The 20,390-nt window shown below is 42.7% G+C and overlaps 1 protein-coding gene across 1 annotated transcript in view; it reads right to left on the bottom strand.

Annotated features, from left to right (window-relative positions):
- The window catches only part of mgat4a (alpha-1,3-mannosyl-glycoprotein 4-beta-N-acetylglucosaminyltransferase A), a 49,289-nt gene that overhangs the window by 11,830 nt on the left and 17,069 nt on the right, over positions 1 to 20,390 (bottom strand). Inside the window, 3 exon segments of the mRNA NM_001173641.1 lie at positions 760 to 893; positions 7,120 to 7,260; positions 7,843 to 8,010. Coding sequence (NP_001167112.1) covers positions 760 to 893; positions 7,120 to 7,260; positions 7,843 to 8,010 — 443 coding nt within the window.

The raw sequence follows: 20,390 nt of genomic DNA on the forward strand, positions 1-20,390 counted from the left end.
CCTCTTTAAGGAATACCTAGGATAGGATAAAGTAATCCTTCTAACCCCCCCCCCCCCTTAAAATATTTAGATGCACTATTGTAAAGTGGTTGTTCCACTGGATATCATAAGGTGAATGCACCATTTTGTAAGTCGCTCTGGATAAGAGCGTCTGCTAAATGACTTAAATGTAAATGTAAATATAGGACTCGTTTTACTGTGGATATTGATACTTTTGTACCCGTTTCCTCCAGCATCTTCACAAGGTCCTTTGATGCGGTTCTGGGATTGATTTGCACTTTTCGCACCAAAGTACGTTCATCTCTAGGAGACAGAATGCGTCTCCTTCCTGAGCGGTAATACGGCTGCGTGGTCCCATGGTGTTTATACTTGCATACTATTGTTTGTACAGATGAACGTGGCACCTTTACGCATTTGGAAATTGCTCCCAAGGATGAACCAGACTTGTGGAGGTCTACAATTTTTGGTTTTCCAATGATGTCAAGCAAAGAGGCACTGAAATACATCTACAGGTACACCTCCAATTGACTCAAATTATGTCAATTAGTCTATCAGAAGCTTAAAGCCATGACATTTCTGGAACTTTCCAAGCTGTATAAAAAGGCACAGTCAACTTAGTGTATGTAAACTTCTGACCCACTGGAATTGTGATAGTGAATTATAAGTGAAAAAAATCTGTCTGTAAACAATTGTTGGAAAAATTGTGTCATGCACAATATATATAGTGAGTTGCGAGTGTGAGAATGCGTTTCCCCACACCTCTCCAACGAAGACGATGATGACACAGTCGAGTTTCTCCTCAGGTGAGAGCTTGTCGATGAGCGAGTGCAGAGTCTCGGCCAGGTACGACTTCACTTTCCGCTTTACGGTAGGAATACCCATCACCATGGAGACTAGGCAGATATGAGAGGCCCCGGGTAAGAACAGGGTCAGACCATAGAGGAAGAAACACACAGGCAGAGAACAGGACGTGTTAAATGTGGTAACTCCTAAGTCACATTGTATTACAAGAAGACAAACATTTTAAATTCATGGAGGGCAGAAGTTCAACTAAGGAAAGCGACAGAGAGAGCAAGGGAGATAGGTGAGACAGCAGATTGTTATTCTCCTGGCTATCAGTCCTATTGTATGTGTCCTAAATGGGGAATAGAGACGGTTCTGTACCTTAGACGGGGAGATTCACTGAAAACCACACTGGAATGGAAGACTGTACTACAGACATATCACTCTATTTGTGCCACAGACACAATGGGCCCAGGGATCCCTTTCGCTGGGAAACAAGGGTGTGTGTATGTGGTACTCGATAGCACTCCGCTCTTCATTCTCACTGAGGACCACATTAAATGTACTCCCTCGCTCCCACTCTCTTATTTTAGACTGGAGAGCGTGGGATGTTCGCCTTCCAAATATTCATATTGTGGGGCAGAAAAAAAGGAAAACATTCACATGTATTCTTTCTCCCCAAAACAATATCCATTTGCACCAGGAGTGAGAATGAGAACAGGGAGTAACAAACAGTGACTGTAGCACTATGGTACAGATCCTCACATGCCTACAGTGTGTGGGTGTTTCCATCTCTATTATGGGGCTAATATGGAGAGCAGCTCTAGGGCAAACATGGGAAAATAAGGGGGAACGGTCGGGGAAGACAATACACAGAGAGACTGAGATGAAAGAGTGGTGGACTGATCCATGCAGCGTGGCGAATCAATCCTCATTTTGCTTTGCGTCGCTCCACACAGCAGAGAACAGCACAGACACACACAGGACCAGGAAAGTAGGTTGAGGATGAAAGGAGAGAGAGTGGGAGGGAGAGGAAAAAAAGACATAGAAAAGAGTGCGAGGCAGAGAGAGAGAGAGAGAGAGAGAGAGAGAGAGAGAGAGAGAAGATGGTGAGACGGAGAACGAGAGAAGATGGTGAGAGGGAGGACACAAGTGCAAAGGGAAGCTAAAGGGACAATGAGGGAGGGGGAAACAAACCATCCCTCCAGTTCTTTCTTCTCATGCCATCACTCAACCCCCCCCCCACCCCCCCCACCCCGAACAGAACCCTGATCATCACATTCATCTGGGCCTCAGCTCCTCTGACAGAGAAGTAAATGGTGATTGGTGAGCTGACGTCTGCGCAGAGACAGAATTGGGGGCGGGGGGGGGGGGGGGGGTCCAGTGTGTCCATGGGTGTATAGTAAGGCCTGGTAGAGATAGAGAGGAGTGATGCGTTTGAGTTTAGATCCTAGACAAGGGGTCATCAACTAGATTCAGCCACGGGACAATTTCTTTCTTAAGCGGATGGTCATGGGGCCTGAACATTTCATTTTTGGAACTAAGAAAACTTAGGGGACAAAATAAAACCCACCCGTGGGCCGCTACATGGCAATCACTCATTCCCACACAATTATACAAAACGATAGACAAATTTACCAAAATAAAACCTGAACACATATGAATAGATGTTCCCTAGGAGTCATGCCTAAAAGACAGGCTGGAGAGAGAGTCACTCCTACTCCCATTCTCAGATATTATCTCTCTCCTTCTCGCTCTCTGATGTCCCAATTTGCACTGCTATAAATAACCTTAATGTCCCACACCCTCACAAAGACAGAAATTGAGGAAGAAAACAGAAAGCGAATGAGGGAGGATAGAAAATTAAAGACTTACTGAGAAAGGGGGAGATTGAGAGAGGGCGGCAGGTAGGGCGCTCTTGACCCTAAACCAAGTTATTGTTCACTTGTTAGATACTAACTGAATTGTTAGATACTACTGCACTGCCGGAGCTAGGAACACAAGCATTTCACTACACCCGCAACATCTGCTAAATACGTGTATGTGACCAATAAAATTTGATTTGTCAGGAGAGCAGCAGCAGAGCAACAAGTTTCCATGCAGTATGAACCCCCCGTACACACACACCCGCACCACGCCAGAACACAGACATATAAACAACTCTGACCCTAAACTAAATCAGCAAATAACAGCAACAAAAGAACAGTATCTCAACAGACAGTCTGAGAGGATCAGAGCCTCTACCTCAGAGACAAACCAGACAACAAGCCTTCATAAAGACCTGTCTGCATCCACAGAGGACACACAGGTTACACACACACACACGCACAACACCAAAAAACTGTTATCTTCCTCTGTCTCCGAGTCCATCACTGGGCTTTGATGAGACAAAGGAGAAACAAAATACAGTGTTGTGTGTTTGTTCCAAACTGCCAGCAAGTGTCCTCCACCCTCTAGGACATGTATGTCCTCCCTAAAGCCTGTCTGTCTAGTCACTGGGAAGTCCAATTAGTCATGTTAACACTCAACTCACCGGCCCTTGCCCCTGCTCAACCTCCTAACCCTGTCTATGTACACACACTAACGTTCAAAAGTTTGTGGTCACTTAGAAATGTCCTTGTTTTTTAAATAAAAGCACATTTTTTGTCCATTAAAATATCAAATTGATAAGAAATACAGTGTAGACATTGTCAATGTTGTAAATGACTATTGTAGCTGGAAACAGCTGATTTTCTATGGAATATCTACATAGGCGTAGAGGCCCATTATCAGCAACCATCACTCCTGTGTTCCAATGGCACGTTGTGTTAGCTAATCCAAGTTTATCATTTTAAAAAGCTAATTAATCATTAGAAAACCCTTTTGCAATTATGTTAGCACAGCTGAAAACTGTTGTTCTGATTAAAGAAGCAATAAAACTAGCCTTCTTTAGACTAGTTGACCATCTGGAGCATCAGCATTTGTGGGTTTGATTACAGGCTCAAAATGGCCAGAAACAAAGTACTTTCTTCTGAAACTCGTCAGTCTATTCTTGTTCTGAGATATGAAGGCTAGAAAAATATGAATGCAAGAAATTGTCAAGAAACTGAAGATCTCGTACAACGCTGTGTACTACTCCCTTCACAGAACAGCGCAAACTGGCTCTAACCAGAATAGAAAGAGGAGTGGGAGGCCCCGGTGCACAACTGAGCAAGAGGACAACTATATTAGTGTCTAGTTTGAGACAGACACCTCACAAGTCCTCAACTGGCAGCTTCATTAAATAGTACCCGCAAAACACCAGTTTCAACGTCAACGTGAAGAGGTGACTCCGGGATGCTGGCCTTCTAGGCAGAGTTCCTCTGTCCAGTGTCTGTTCTATTGGCCAGTCTGAGATATGGCTTTTTCATTGCAACTCTGCCTAGAAGGCCAGCATCCCTGAGTCGCCTCTTCACTGTTGACGTTGAGACTGGTGTTTTGCGGGTACTATTTAATGAAGCTGCCAGTTGAGGACTTGTGGAGGCGAAGAAAATTGTATTTTACCAAATCGAGCTAAGTACAAGAAGCGCTCAAATAAGCAAAGAGAAACAACAGTCCATCATTACTTTGACATGAAGGTCAGTTGATAAGGAAAATGTCAAGAACTTTGAAACTTTCAAGTGCAGTCACAAAAAAACTAAGAGCTATGGTGAAACTGGCTCTCATGAGGACAGCCACAGGAAAGGAAGACAACATCAGCTGTTCAGAGGAGACCGCGTGAATCAGGCCTTTATGGTCGAATTGCTGAAAAGAAACCACTAAAGGACACCAATAATAAGAAGAGACAAGACACACGAGCAATGGACATTAGACCGGTGGAAATCTGTCCTTTGGTCTGATGAGTCCAAATTTTAGATTTTTGGTTCCAACTGCCTGGTCTTTGTGAGAGGCAGAGTAGGTGAACAGATGATCTCAGCATGTGTGGTTCCCACCGTGAAGGATGGAGGAGGTGGTGTGATGGTGCTTTTCTGGTGACACTGTCTGTGATTTATTTAGAATTCAAGGCACTCTTAACAAGCATGGCTACCCGAGCATTCTGCAGCGATAGTCCTACTAAGAGCAAACCAGATGGGATGGCGTATCATTTGTTTTTAAACAGGACAATGACCCAACACACCTCCAGGCTGCGTAAGAGCTATTTGACCAAGAAGGAGAGTGATCGAGTGCTGCATCAGATGACCTGGCCTCCACAATCACCCAACCTCAACCCAATTGAGATGGCTTGGTATGAGTTGGACCACAGAGTGAGGGAAAAGCAGCCAACAAGTGCTCAGCATATGTGGGAACTCCTTCAAGATTGTTGGAAAAGCATTCCAGGTGACTACCTCATGAAGCTGGTTGAGAGAATGCCAAGAGTGTGCAAAGCTGTCAAAGGCAAAGGGTGGCTACTTTGAAAAATCTAAAATAGATTTTGATTTGTTTAACACTTTTTTGGTTACTACATGATTCCATAGTTTATGTCGTCACTATTATTCTACAATGTAGAAAACAGTAAAAATAAAGAAAAGAAAATATTGAATTTATTATTAAACCTTTAACCAGGAAGGGCTCAATGAGATTTAAAAATATATTTTTCAAGAGCGTCCTGGCCAAGATAGGCAGCACCAAGTCATTACAAAAATTACAGACAAACATGAAAAACTACAAATAATCTAGTAAAAACCATAGAATTCACAAGAGTATAACAAAATCAAAAACAGCAAATGAAAAACATTGACAGGTCAGGGAATCAGTCTCAAGATCATTCATCAGTGATTTAAAAAACACCAAATCGGGACAAGTTCTTCCAGTTTAAAAGTATTTTGTAAGGCGTTCCAAGACGATGGCGCAGAGTACATAAAAGCCCTTTTACCAAACTCAGTTCGGACATTTGGAACAGTTAGCAGGATAAAGTCCAGGGAACAAAGAGAGTACCCACCACATTTCTGAACAATAAAAATGCCCAAATAAAATGGTAGTAAACCCAAAATGGCTCTGTAAATAAAAGTATACCAGTGACTGAGCCTACGAGTGACTAGAGAAGGCCAGCCAACCCTGGTATACAAAGGGTTTTGCAGTTTAAAATAAATCTCAAAGTGCCATGGTAAAGGGTGTCAATTGATCTCAAACACTGAGCGGAAGCATTCATATATAAAATATCCCCATAGTCTAGTAAAGGCATAAATGTAGCTGATACTAGCCTCCTTCTGGCTTCAAAAGAAAAACAGGCCTTATTCCTAAAATAAAATCCCAATTTCAGCTTCAATTTTTTTGTAAGTTGTTGAATATGCAATTTAAAAGAGAGGCCGTCATCAATTAAAATTCCAAAATATATATGGTTACAGTCTCAATCTCAATGCCCTGACAGGTAATAATAGGTGAAAAGTTCAGAGGTCTATTTCTTGCTTTAGAAAACACCATTAGTTTAGTTGTCAGTATTGAGGATAAGCTTCAATTGACACAAGGTATGTTGAACAGTATAAAAGCAGTTTGCAAGTTCTGGAAAGCTTTTGTAAGAGACGAGGCACAAAAGTAAATAACAGTATCATCAGCATAAAAATGAAGTTGCGCATTTTGGACATTTTTGTCTAAATTATTTATATAAATAGTGAATAAGAGAGGACCAAGTACAGAGCCTTGGGGCACACCATTACAAACAGACATGAGCCCATCAAATTGAGTGCACGGAGATCTATCAGACAGATAGTTAGCAAACCATACAACTGCATGCTCTGAAAGACCTACACTCGACAATCTCTGCCTCAGTATATCATGATCAACTGTATCAAAAGCCTTAGAGATCAATAAAAAGTGAGACAGTGCTGTTTTTTGTCAAGGGCTTCAGTGATATCATTTAAAACCTTCATGGCTGCTGTAATTGTGCTATGCTTCTTCCTGAAGCCCGATTGATACATTGATAAAATACAGTTAGTAAATAAAAACTTTTAGCTGTTCACTCACAAGGGTTTCAAGTATTTTCACCAGGGGTGACAGCTTTGAGATTGGCCTATAATTATTTAAAAGAGTTGGATCTCCCCCTTTTAAAAGTGGTAGGACAAATGCTGATTTCCAGATCTTTGGAATTTCATTACATTCCAGGGTTAGATTAAACAGATATGCAAGTGGTTCAGCTATGAAATCAGCTGCCAGATTTAAAAAGCAGGGATCCAAAAGATCAGGACCTGCAGGCTTTCTCTGATCTATGGATTTCAGTAGGTGTGTCCAAACTTCTGACTGGTACTGTATGTGAGCGAGCAAATGTGTGTGCGCCTGTATATATGTGTGTGTGTGTGTGTGTGTGTGTGTGTGTGTGTGTGTGTGTGTGTGTGTGTGTCTCACCTCCAGTGCGGCCCATGCCCACCTGGACAGCGGGGTGCAGGCTGCCCTCATTGTTGAGCAGGTGAGGCATGTGGTGGTAGATGTTCGGCACCTTAAGGGGCTTCCTACTGGCCAGCTCCTTCAGCAACTTCTGTGTCTCATCTGCCATAACAATACAAGAAGGAATCAGAGTTGGTAGAATGGTTGAGAATCATAAAGTTCCAACTGGTAGAACAGTTGTTGGTGGTGGGGTGGTTAGAGGTTCATGTTCATTCTAGTCCAGCATTACTAAAGGGCTGGGTAGGATGGAGGTGGACCACAGCCAGAGGGCAGCAGTCAGAGTGAGGGGACAGATACTATTCGATAAGAGGAGAACTGAATGATCCAGTCTACTCAACCCGAGTTCCCAATTAAGAAAAGGGGGGATTCGGCTTGCATGTTTCTTGATGTGGGAGTATATTGTGATCAGTGACCTGAAACTAGTGAATGTAGATCCATCCTGTGTGTGTTTGTATTATTATCTTTGTGGGAATCGGAAATCCCCCGAAGTCCCCACAAGGATACTAAAACAAGGAAAATTCTCCCTCGTGGGGACATCTCCCACATCCCCACGAGGACAAAGGCAATTTTAAGCTTAGGGGTTAGGTTCAGGATTAAAGTTAGGGAAAATAGGATTTCTAATGGAAATCAATTTTAGATCCCCACAAGGATAGTAAAATATATTGGGTGTGTGTATACATCTACCTGAGAAGTTGATGAGAGCGTCCTTGCTGCCGTTGGTCTCAGCGATGGCCCGTCTGAACTGCTCCAGAATGTTGTTGAGCTCTGAGGAGCGCTGCAGGGTCCGGTGCTCGGCCACACGGAGGCGCTCTTTCAGGGCATGGAACTCCCTCTGGTACGCTACCAACTTCTCTATAGGGACAGAGAGAGGGGGGAAAGATTAGTTTTCTGCTCTTTATTCCAACATTAAATCTCACTGTGTCCCAGTGTAGGCTAATAGTCATGTAACAATTTCTAATAGAAAAATAGAGCATTAAGTGTTGTAAGACACTTTACAAACTGTGGGGGCAGTATACATCCCCCTTAGTGCTGTGGTAGTAGACAGTGGTGTCATTTCTAGGAAATACTGAGGTGTTGAGAAACCCTGTTCCTGGTACTGTTATCTGGACTGGTGAGAGGGAGGAAGGGGGATGTTCTGAGGAAATTGAGGGAGGTTGTGGTCAGAAAGGAGGAGATTGAGAGGGGTAATTTTACTGGAATTAACCTCTGCCGTTAGAGGTTAATGATGCAGTGCTCATGCCTGGGTTTTACTGAGAAACCAGCCTGTTACACACTGTCTTTGTTTGCGTGCATACACAAAAGTGTGCATTAATATACAGTTTGTTATTAAGGCACAAGAAAGTTCACATGTTCGAGAAAGCCTTTCTGCCACAAAACTCATTTTGATTTTTAAAAAATGCTTACGTTCAAAACGTCTCTCCTGTGAAGTCGCGACTTGTGACATGCGCCTAGTTTCCTGAAACGGGTCACACATATGTATGTGTGCATAAATGCAAGTGTGCACCTCAACCTTCCTAAGCAACACGCGAGGAGGATTAGCTCCACTAAGACAACGCTCTTACAGAATTCATTCAAGAATCTAGATCACACACGGCAATGAGGAAATGTGAAGGTCTCAATGTACAGTAGTTATTTGTGCGTGCCTACACAAGTGTGTTCGTGTTCTCTTCTACCTCACTCTCCTTCTCACTCCTCCTAGTATTCCATCTATCCAGCTCTCTTTCCCCCTCTACCTAAGGTTGTTAAAACAGGAAAAAACTTGATGTTAAGCATAAAGTAAAACGTGGTTAGCTTGCCCCTAGTGGGTGGTATTAAAGACATCCCCCGACATCCTGGGGACCAGGACAAACATTGAATACTGAAGTCTATCTGCTTTGATCTTGCTGCAACAGGGGATACAAGGCAGAATGAGAGACTATGGTGCTTAAGCACAAAATCAAGGGTGTATGATAGGCAGCCTAGTCTTTGCAAGTCTGATCTGCAATGGATTTGTTGTTATGTTTATACCAGTCACAATAAACAGTGTGGTAGTCTTTCAACATTTTATTGACTAAAGTTGTGTGCATTAAGGAAACAGACGCCTGGCTCAAATAGAAGCCGATCTCTAATAAACTCCAGTTGTGTTTATAGCCGGTTGTGTTCAGTGATTGAAGCATATAAAACGCCTGGGCTATTAGTGAAAGTTTTACAGTACACAATTAGTCTAGATTCATGACATTGCTGTGTGTATCTGGTCTCACACCCAAACTCACTCCCCAACCCTCGCTCTACCTCCCTCTCGTCCTCCCTCCTTCCCCTCCCTGGCCTGCCCGGTTGTCCCCCTTTAACCCCAGAGAGGAAGCATGCACAGGGGGCCACCCAGGATCAACAGTAAGTGGAATTGCTAAGGAGGAAATGCTGAAGAAACTGCCAGTTCTGAGACGGAGCACACAATGAGAGAACACACCACCCTAACAGACAGGATCAAGTCACTCAGTCTCCTGGAGTTATTCAGTCTCTGATAGGATCAATAACACACCCCCACACCTCTCTGTTGGCAGTGAAGAGAAGAAAAAAATCTATAAAAAATACCAGGCTTTATGTTGTGCAGTCAAAATCACTACCACACATAGGCTACTAGCAACATGAACCACACACTCCCAAAATGCCGTTGCTGACTTTGCGCACCTACTTCCTACTGTGACACTGACCTCGTGTGTGTGTGTCCTCCATACCCCTCACTGATTTATGCTGCTGACGGTGTGTTCATGAGTGCTGATGAGGTACTTGTGCAGTTTTAGTGTGTGGGACAGTATTTATGTGGGTGGCTGAGTTAACTTCACGCTGAAATGTTCTCACTATCCCTCTCTCTAAGTGTCCTTCATCTTGAGAACCAGGCATCTCACCAAAGTTCTCATCAGGTCAATTGATTTTCTCAAACCATTTTACACCCCCTCTCCAAATATCTCATCTTAGCCTTCACAGCAACACCCTGTATATGGACAGGAGTTCCCATACAACACGTTGAGACTGGCATAATAAAAAATAAAAAAAAAGGTGGGTCATACCCATTATAGAGTAAAAATGGAGAATGTGTGAAGGGGAAAGCAGTTGACGTGACGCACGTCTGAGTGACTGTCTCCCAGTTGAGGTGCACCTACAACCTCCTTGCCATGCCACAATGCCTTGCGGCTGTGATCTTTCTGCCTGGAGCACGGCAACAGGTTCCTAAGCTATTTTCTTAAAGTAGGTCAGTCATTTCAGAGGGAGAAGACAAATCTAGAGAGAGAATGCTGAACACAGAAGAGCAGTCAAATCATAGTCTCAAAGCCACTTATCCCCAGGTTAATATAATGGAATGTCTCCATCTCATCTGATGTGGAGGTGAAAGCTAAAATCAACTGACCGACAGCACAACGGGTCAGTCAATCCCTCTGAGGTTAAAACACACAGCATGAACAGGTTGCCGTTGCAAAACTCGCACAGAAGACACACGTCACACACACTGCAGTAGTTGTGGTTATTGATCTCTGACCGTGTTCCCGAGTGTAGAGGTGTGTCGATCGAGTGCGGGCTGATCTTCTGACGCTATAAGTGATACAGCCTATAACACCGTATTGTACAATCTACCGGTATTGATGCATGGACCAATTTGGGTTTCTACTTTACCTTTAACGGTATTTTAATGTTCGATTTGTTAAATGTGATATGCCGTGTCTAACGTCCATTTTTATTGTTCACTCCACTACGTTAGTCATCCCTCCCTCTCCATGCCGTTTTCCACACAGACCTAGCCCCGTCCCATCACTCAAGGACCTGTTGTTGTTGCTTTAACACGAGACGCTTGCATTCAGTCTACATGGTCAATGCAGCACAAGCAATAATGTTGATGACAACAATGCTGTTTCCACTTCGCTTCTTAACATAAATCCACTAGCTTCTATAATTACACTAGTTTGTTTCTTACATCTGCAAACAGCTATTTTGTATTCTCTTAGCAAGTTTTGGCTAAATCATGTTAGCTAATAAATGTACTGCGTCAGAGCAAACGTATCTAGCTAATATAGCCTGAAACCAGTGCTGGTGTAGACCTAAATCAGCATGTTTGTACAACGGTATCTTCTAAATCAAAAGAGGAATAGGCGAAGCATGAATATGTTGGCTACTTGAAGATAAATTTAATGTAGCTCAAGATTACAGGGTCCCTTAGGAAACACACCCTTACTTTGGTTCCTAACCTGTCACAATAACTTCTCCCTGGCATTTTGATTCGTTGTCATGTCAAACACAAACGTGCGTGCATATACACATACATACATACATACATACATACATACACAAAGTGTAGAATTAACGTTCTATTTCCATGACAACAACAGTTCACCCAAGGGTGTGTTTGTATATTCACTCTGGAATGCCAGAGTGCGTAAATTCGAAGCATTTTGCTCTCGGAGCGTTCAGAGCACACACTGGACGCTCTGGCCGAGGAGTAGGGTTGATCCGAGTGTTCTGACCTAACAAGGGCAGTCAAGCACCCAAACTAACTGGCTAAAGTTGGCTAGCTACTTCCAGAATGAGAGTACACCTCACGGACCATTTTACTTACCATGTACTCCAACTGCTTACCACCTCCCTCTGGTTTTCCCCTTAAATATGAACTGTTATCTAGAGCATTGGTGACTAACTTACATTACAATTTAATTATGTTTTTTTTACCAACGTTTACTGGCACCGGTCATATCTAACCAGGTTGTGTGTTTGTAAATTCATAAGTTATTCTGCGCTCTGGTACACTCAGACAAGAGTGCTCTGAAATCGGAGTAGATAGCCAGAGTGAATTTATGTGGCAGTGTGGAAATGCTCTCAAATGAGTGCAGAAAATTAAGATTTTTTTGGGGGGGGGGGGTTGAATTGAACAGTTTAAAACAAATCACACACTATTCAAAGCAAATTCAGAACTTTTATTATTCAAAAACATTTTAAAAAGTCAAAGAATTCTGTGACATGATATTTTGCCCATCTTTCTCAGCAGTTGTTTTGAAAACATTTTGAGCAATGGTCAAATGGTTAAGCTTCTCAGAATCTCTCCCCCTCCTCCGTGCGCACAGTGGGAAGAGGAAGTGAGAGTGGCTCGCTCACACAGCAGCCAACAGCGAAATGAAGACAGGCAGATCATTTTATAGCAGGAATCAACATAATGCATAGGCTATTACTGTTGACCGAATAATGGTTTTAGAACAAAGACATCTGCAGAACTGTTATTTAGCAATTTTTTGGTATATTGTCCCAGCTCTACTTCGCACTCACTCCATCTCTCCCTCTAATCCCCCCATAGATGTGACATGGTTGGCGTGTGCCAGTAATGCCCTCTCGTGTCACCATGCCAAAATCCTTTGCCCTTTCAAGGCTGGCGCACACACAAACACACTCAGTATCCCGCCATCTGTCCCTGCTCCTTCTACACTTCTCACCCTGCTCTCTGTCCCCATCTTACATCTCCCTTCATCCACAAACAAACGCTACACCAGCCAATGGACTTGTGCACCATAAAATGAACATCACCCAGGCATGACCATGAGTGACAGAGGAAATTACTACATCACTATGAGGCAAGGCAGGTCCATATTGCTGATTGAGTAAGATCAGAGACAGGCTAAATAAGACACAGACAGAGAGCAGTAGGAAACATTTCGACAGTTCAGTCAGGCAGCAGCATTAAAGGAAAGTGGTGGTGTGTGTGTCCAATGCTGCCCATGTAGTCAGCAGGGGACAAGAAAAACCCTAAAACTGTGACAATTGTCCTGTTAGTGGGGAATGCAGAGGCAAATGGGAACAGGAGGGATGAATGAAGAGGAAGATCATGAGAAAATGGAGCGCTAGTTAGGCTGAGGGACTGTGGACACTTGTTCATGAAGAGTTGAGACCAGTGCATGTAAAAATTAAAAACTCTCAGTCTAAACTTAAAACGAATTAAACCAGATATAAAGTACAGTGCCTTCAGAAAGTATTCACACCCCTTGACTTTCTCTACATTTTGTTGTGTTACAGCCTGAATTTCAAAATGGATTGAATAGAAAGTGTGTCACTGGAATTATATTTTTTGAAATTCATTTAAAAAATGAAAAGCTGAAATGTCTTCAGTCAATACGTATTCAAGCCCTTTGTTATGGCAAGCTTAAATAAGTTCAGGAGTAAAAACTTGCTTAACAAGTCACATAAGTTGCGTTGACTGTGTGCAATAATATTGTTTAACTTGATTTTAACCTTTTCATGCACACGTTCCAAAAATATCTCTAACCGTCACACCTGTGTGAGTTCTCATGCGCGTGATGTCAGAATGCTCTCACTGTTCCGCAACAGGACAGTTAACCGTGCTGCCCTGAAACCAAGGCACACTGCCTGCTAATTATCTATAGGCTGTTTCAACTTCTCAATTTCAAAATATTTTCTAACAGTTTGAATTGAGGTATGTTCCACCTTCTCGTTAATTCACATAAGTAGCCCATTTCACCGTTGCGGACAATTTACGTTTGAGGCTTTACTGAGATGGAAAACTTCTCTTCAATGAGAGCCAAAGCACTTCGCTAGTGTTTCCCCAGATCAAGTATGAAGACATTGCGCATCTCTAGGCAGAACAGGCCTTGCAAACATTTTCCCCCAGCACATTTTCTGGCTGGTGCCCACATTGCCTTCAGAGTTGTTTTCCTTAGAAATTGGACTTTGAACACGTGTGCATTCCTATCAAAGTAAGTGGCTTATTTTCTGTATATCGTGTTGTTGTTTCTGCTGTAGCACACACACACACATGTATGTTGTATGCATGTATGAACTGTTTAATTCACATTTTCAAGTACTGATGACAAAACATGCATTCCGATTCTTGCATAGATTGCAGTGGACACAGGACACGTGTGTAAAACACTTTTTTTAAAAAAAATGTTTGTTAGGGTTGAACTGGCTATTTATATGCATAACCTTTATAATACTGGGGAAGCTATGCTAAGTACATAAACTACGAGTAAATCATCTGTTGAAGACAAGAACTAGAACCGGCAACAGGAAGTGCGTCACGACGCTGGGATCAGCCTACACGCCGACGACAGGAGGAACAAGTTTAAACCACGCTCCTCCTCCCTCGGACAGGTCGGCATTGAGCGGGAAATATCTCTCGGTATAAATGAGAGAACAATAGAATGTGACGCTCTCTTCTCTGTTTTGCCCTGCGAGGTAAAACAGCGAGACCGTATATACGAACAACCCATTTACCACACACGTGTTTGCATTAATTAAAGTACAGCTAAATCAGAAGTTACTATGTGCTGACTATTTTGTTCTGTTACCAGAAACGAACTGTCGCAACATTAACATGTTGTAATGATTATGATGAGCTAATGCTAAATTATTTAACAGCCATGTGTGGCACCATGCTTGTTGATATCATACAATGCATTCTGGTTGTCACGTAAGTGTCTGTCAGACCAAAGATGTTATAACAAGGGATAGTTCACGTGACTGACTTATGGTGCTTTCAAGACAACTGAAAAATCATGATGTCAATGAGCTTCAAGTTGGTAAGTGGACAAGCAAACACTAAAGCAGGAAGCACCAGTGACTCGGTCAATAAAGAAGTGGTCAGATGACACGATGCTAAGCTACAGGAATGTTTTGCTAGCAGAGACTGGAGAATATGTTCCGGGGTTTTTTCCGATGGCATTGAGGAGTACACCACATCAGTCACTGGCTTCGTCCCCACAGTGACTGTACGTACATACCCCAACGAGCTAAATTACTTCTATGCTCGCTTCGAGACAAGCAACACTGAAGCATTTATGAGAGCATCAGCTGTTCCCGACAACCCTGTTCACTCATGACTGCATGGCCAGGCACGACACCAACACCATCCTTAATTTTGCCGATGACATCAGTGGTCGGTCTGATCACCAACAATGAGACAGCCTATAGAGAGGTCGTCAGCGACCTGGCCGTGATGTGCCAGGATAACAACCTCTCCCTCAATGTGATCCAAGACAAAAGAGATGATTGTGGACTAAAGGAAAAGGAGGACCGAGCACGCCCCCATTCTCATCTACGGGGCTGTAGTGTAGCAGGTTGAGCCATCAACAAACTATGATGGTCCAATACAGACCAAGTCAGTCGTGAAGAGGGCACAACAAAGCCTATTTCCAATCAGGAGACTGAAAATATTTGGCATGGGTCCTCAAAGATTTCTACAGCTGCACCATCGAGAGCATCCTGACTGGTTGCATCACTGCCTGGTATGGCAACTGCTCGGCCTCCGACCGCAAGGCACTACAGAGGGTAGTGCGTATGGCCCAGTACATCACCGGGGCCAAGCTTCCTGCCATCCTAGACAATGGCAGGAAGGTCAAAGACTTCAGCAACCCTAGTCATAGACTGTGTACTCTGCTACCGCACGGCAAGCACTAACAGAGCGCCTAGGTCCAGTCTAGGTCCATAAAGCTTCTTAACAACTTCTACCCCCAAGCCATAAGACTCCTGAACAGCTAATCAAATGCCTGAAATTTGCTCAGCGCCAGTAAAAATTAGAGGGAACATTGCTAATGAGTTTTTTAGGATAAAATCAATGGAATTGAGCTAAGGACAGGCAAAATCCTAGAGAAAAACCTGGACAATAACCTAACATACAAGGCCAAATGTACACAGGAGTTGCTTACCAAGACAACATTGAATGTTTGAGTTGTCTAGTTACAGTTTTGACTTAAACGGCTTGAAAATCTATGGCAAGACTTGAAAATGGGTGCCTGGCAATGATCAAAAACCAACTTAATAGAGCTGGAATTTTCAAAAGAATAATGTGCATATGTACAATCCAGGCGTGCAAAACTCTGACTTAGCCAGAAAGAGTTACAGCTGTAATCGCTGCTAAAGGTTGTTCCTGGGGCATAGAGTTTTTTCCTTATCTGGTAGTAGGATAACCTAACTCCAGACCGTAGTTGTAGCAATAAATCAGCAAAAACATTTTTATGTTTTATATGTTTCATATGGGCTACGACGGGAACAGAATTTTTCCTAATCAGGTCATATGGTTAAAAAATACAAAAATATATTAAATAAACTCTTGGCCCAAGAGTGGATGAAACCCCTTTACACAAACAGACAAATGCTATTGGACAAACACTAACAGGGCTGAGCTTGCTGTATGTAGGGTTGCATCGTGTTGGCCATTGCATCTGTAATTAAAAAGATAATAATACAGTGGTCAATTCCAGTCAATAATATGGGATTAAAAATGCCTAGGTAGCCTAGCCTACACAGCCTTACTCTAAAATGGATTAAATGTTTTCCCTCAATCTACACACAATACCCCATAATGAAAAAGCAAAAACAGTTTATACATTTTTGGAAATTTATTAAAAATAAAAACAGAAACACTTTATTTACAAAAGTATTAAGACCCCGAAATTGAGCTCAGGTGCATCTTGTTTCCATTGATCATCCTTGAGGTGTTTCTACAACTTGATTGGAGTCCACCTGTGGTGAATTCAATTGATTGGACATGATTTGGAAAGGCACACACCTGTCTATATAAAGGTCTCACAGTTGACAGTGCATGTCAGAGCAAAACCATGAAGTCAAAGGAATTGTCCGTAGAGCTCCGAAACCCGGATTGTGTCGAGGCACAGATCTGGAGAAGGGTACCAAAAAATGTCCCTAAGAACACAGTGGCCTCAATCATTCTTAAAAATGGAAGAAGCTTGGAACCACCAAGACTTCCTAGAGCTGGCCACCCGGCAAAACTGAGCAATCGGGGGAGAAGGGCCTTGGTCAGGGAGGTGACCAAGAACCTTAAGAACTAGTCACGATGCTGCCATCTCCGTCGGCGCTGCTAAAACCCCCGACCATTATTATACTACCTTCCAGAAGGCATAGAAGGCCCTCCCCCGCCCTCCATTAGGCAAATCGGACAACAATTCCATCTTGCTCCTCCTCTCCTATAGGCAGAAATTCAAACAGGAAGGTGGGGGAGGGCCTTATATGAGGACTAGTCAACGCTGATCTGACCAATAGGAATCCACGCTTCAAGATTATTTTGATCACGCGGACTGGGATATGTTCAGAGTAGCTTCAGAAAACAATATCAACAAATATATCGATACGGTGAATGAGTTTCAGGAAGTGCATAAGAGATGTTGTACCCACTGACTATTAACACCTACCCCAAACAGAAACCGTGGATAAAAAGGGAGCATTCCCGCAAAACTGAAAGCACGAACCACTGCATTTAACCAGGGCTAGAAGACTGGGAATATGGAAGAATACAAACAGTGTAGTTATTCCCTCCGCTAAGCAATCAAGTAGGCTAAACATCGGTATAGGGACAAAGTTGAGTCCCAGTTCAACAGCTCAGACACGAGACACGTGGCAGGATCTACAGACAATAACGGATTATAAAGGGAAAACCAGCCACGTGGCGGACACCGACGTCTTAGATCCACAGACGATGCAATCGCCACCACACTGCCCTGTCCCATCTGGGCAAGAGGCATACCTATGTAAGAATGCTGTTCATTGACTATAGCTCAGCATTCAACACAATAGTACCTTTCAAGCTCATCATCAAGCTTGAAGCCCTGGGTTTGACCCCCGCAGTGTTCAACTGGGTCCTGGACTTCCTGACGGGTTGCTCAGGTGGTGAAGGTAGGAAACAACACCTCCACTTCACTGATTCTCAACACTGGGGCCCCACAGGGGTGCATGCTCAGCCCCCTCCTGTACTCTGTTCACCCATGACTGCGTGGCCAAGCACACCTCCAACTCAATCATCAAGTTTGCAGACGACAACAGTAGTAGGCTTGATTACCAACAACGAGACAGCCTACAGGGAGGTGGCGAGGGCCCTGGGAGTGTAGTGCCAGGAAAATAACTGCTCTTAACGTCAACAAAACTAAAGGAGATGATCGTGGACTTCAGGAAACAGCAGAGGGAGTACCCACCATCCACATCGATGGGACTGCTGTGGAGAAAGTGGAAAGCTTCAAGTTCCTCGGCGTACACATCACTGACAAACTGAAATGGTCCACCCACACAGACAGTGTGCGCAACAGCGCCTCTTCAACCTCACGAGGCTAAAGAAATTTGGCTTAACCTCTTGACGGTCGCCTAGGATAGGGGGCGCCACAGCTCATTTTGAAAAAAAATGTGTGCCCATTTTAAACGGCCTACTACTCAAACTCAGAAGCTAGGATATGCATTTAATTAATACTTGTGGATAGAAAACACCCTAAAGTTTCTAAAACTGTTTGAATGGTGTCTGTGTATAACAGAACTCATATGGCAGTCAAAACCCCGAGACAGATCGAAACAGGAAGTGGAATTCTGAATTGCGAACTCAACTTCATCACGTTGCCTATTAATCACATCGTGAGCTATGGTTCATTGAGCACTTCCTATTGCTTCCACTAGATGTCCCCAGTCTTTACAAAGTGGTTTGAGTCTCCTACTGTTAAAACTGAATGAATGAGACGCTGTGGAACGTGGTCACACGGAGAGGGCCATTACCATTATGACGCCGGCACCCCTGGTTACCCTCCCCTTTCGAAACGTTTTGAAACACAATGCAATCGTCCCCCTCGAATCTTATTGGCTCTCGTTGAAAAACGCCCTGAAGATTTATGTTATACAACGTTTGACATGTTTGAACGAACCTAAATGGGAAAAAAATGCATTTTCTCGAAATGGCTGTCCCGCGGCCGACGGAGCATTTGGATCAGCCTTCAGACGCACTAACAAGAACAAGCTCTTGGAACATAAAGGAGTAATTTTTTCGAACAAAAATACATTTGTTGTGGACCTGGGATTCCTTGAAGTGCTTTCTGATGAAGACAACCGAAGGTAAGGGATTATTGACAATAGTATACAAGACTAGATGTGATATGCGATTGTTCCAAGATGGCACTGACCTGTAACGTTAGCCTATTTTTCAGAGTATCGCATCCCCTTTCATCGCAAAGTATGATTACCCAGTAAAGTTAATTTTAAATCTGGCATTACAGGTGCTTTCAAGAGATATTCATCTATAAATCTTAGAATGACAATATTACATTTTAAAAATGTTTTCAAATAGTAATTTAGTCAATTGTAGCGCTGTTTCATTGGATGCATTTGAGGGAAAATAGTTAGTCAACGTTACGCACCTATGTAAAATGCTGTTTTTATATATAAATATGAACTTTATCGAACAAAAGAATGCATGTATTGTGTAACATGATGTCCTAGGTGTGTCATCTGATGAAGATTTCTAAAGGTTAGTGCTGCATTTAGCTGTTTTTTGGTTATTTGTGATGCATGTGGTTGGTCGGAAAATGGCTATGTGGCTACTTTTACGATATACTCCTCTAACATAATCTAATGTTTTGCTTTTGCTGTAAAGCCTTTTTGAAATCGGACAACGTGGTTCGATTCAGGAGAGGTGTATCTATAAAACGATATAATTTGAAAAAAACAATTGAAAAAAAATATTTTAATTTTGTTATGGCTAATGACGATATGATTTTTCGCTGGATGTCCGTCCCGAGGCCTCACAGGGGTTAAAACCTAAAACCCTCAAACTTTTACAGATGCACAATTGAGCATCCTGTCGGGCTGTATCACCTTCTGGTACTGCAACTGCACCGCCCACAACCGCAAAGCTCTCCAGAAGTTGGTGCGGTGGTAAACTTCCTGCCCTCCTGGACACCTACAGCACCCGATGTCACAGGAAGGCCAAAATGACAATCAAGGACAACAACCACGCAAGCAACTGCCTGTTCACCCCGCTATCATCCAGAAGGCGAGGAAAAATAAACCATTTCTTTTAAAAGTAGAAAAAGGAGTAAAAAATTTAAATACAATAAAACATTTAATAAAAATTACAAATAAATCGGCCAATTTTCATTTTATATATAAATTAAAAATTACAACAATACTGAATGAACGATGAACACTTATTTTAACTTAATATACTACATAAATAAATCTATTTAGTCTCAAATAAATAATGAAACCTGTTCAGTTGTTTAAATAAGGCAAAAATACAGTGTTGGAGAAGAAAGTAAAAGTGCAATATGTGCCATGTAAAAAAGCTAACGTTTAAGTTCCTTGCTCAGAACATGAGAACACATGAAAGCTGGTGGTTCAATATTCCCAGTTAACTACAACCTAAAACTTATTATAGGAATATTTCTCTCTATCCCATTTGTATTTCATATACCTTTGACTATTGGATGTTCATA

The sequence above is a fragment of the Salmo salar genome, chromosome 21 (assembly GCF_965601325.2).
Source record: "Salmo salar chromosome 21, fSalSal1, whole genome shotgun sequence".
Classification (NCBI taxonomy): Eukaryota; Metazoa; Chordata; class Actinopteri; order Salmoniformes; family Salmonidae; genus Salmo; species Salmo salar.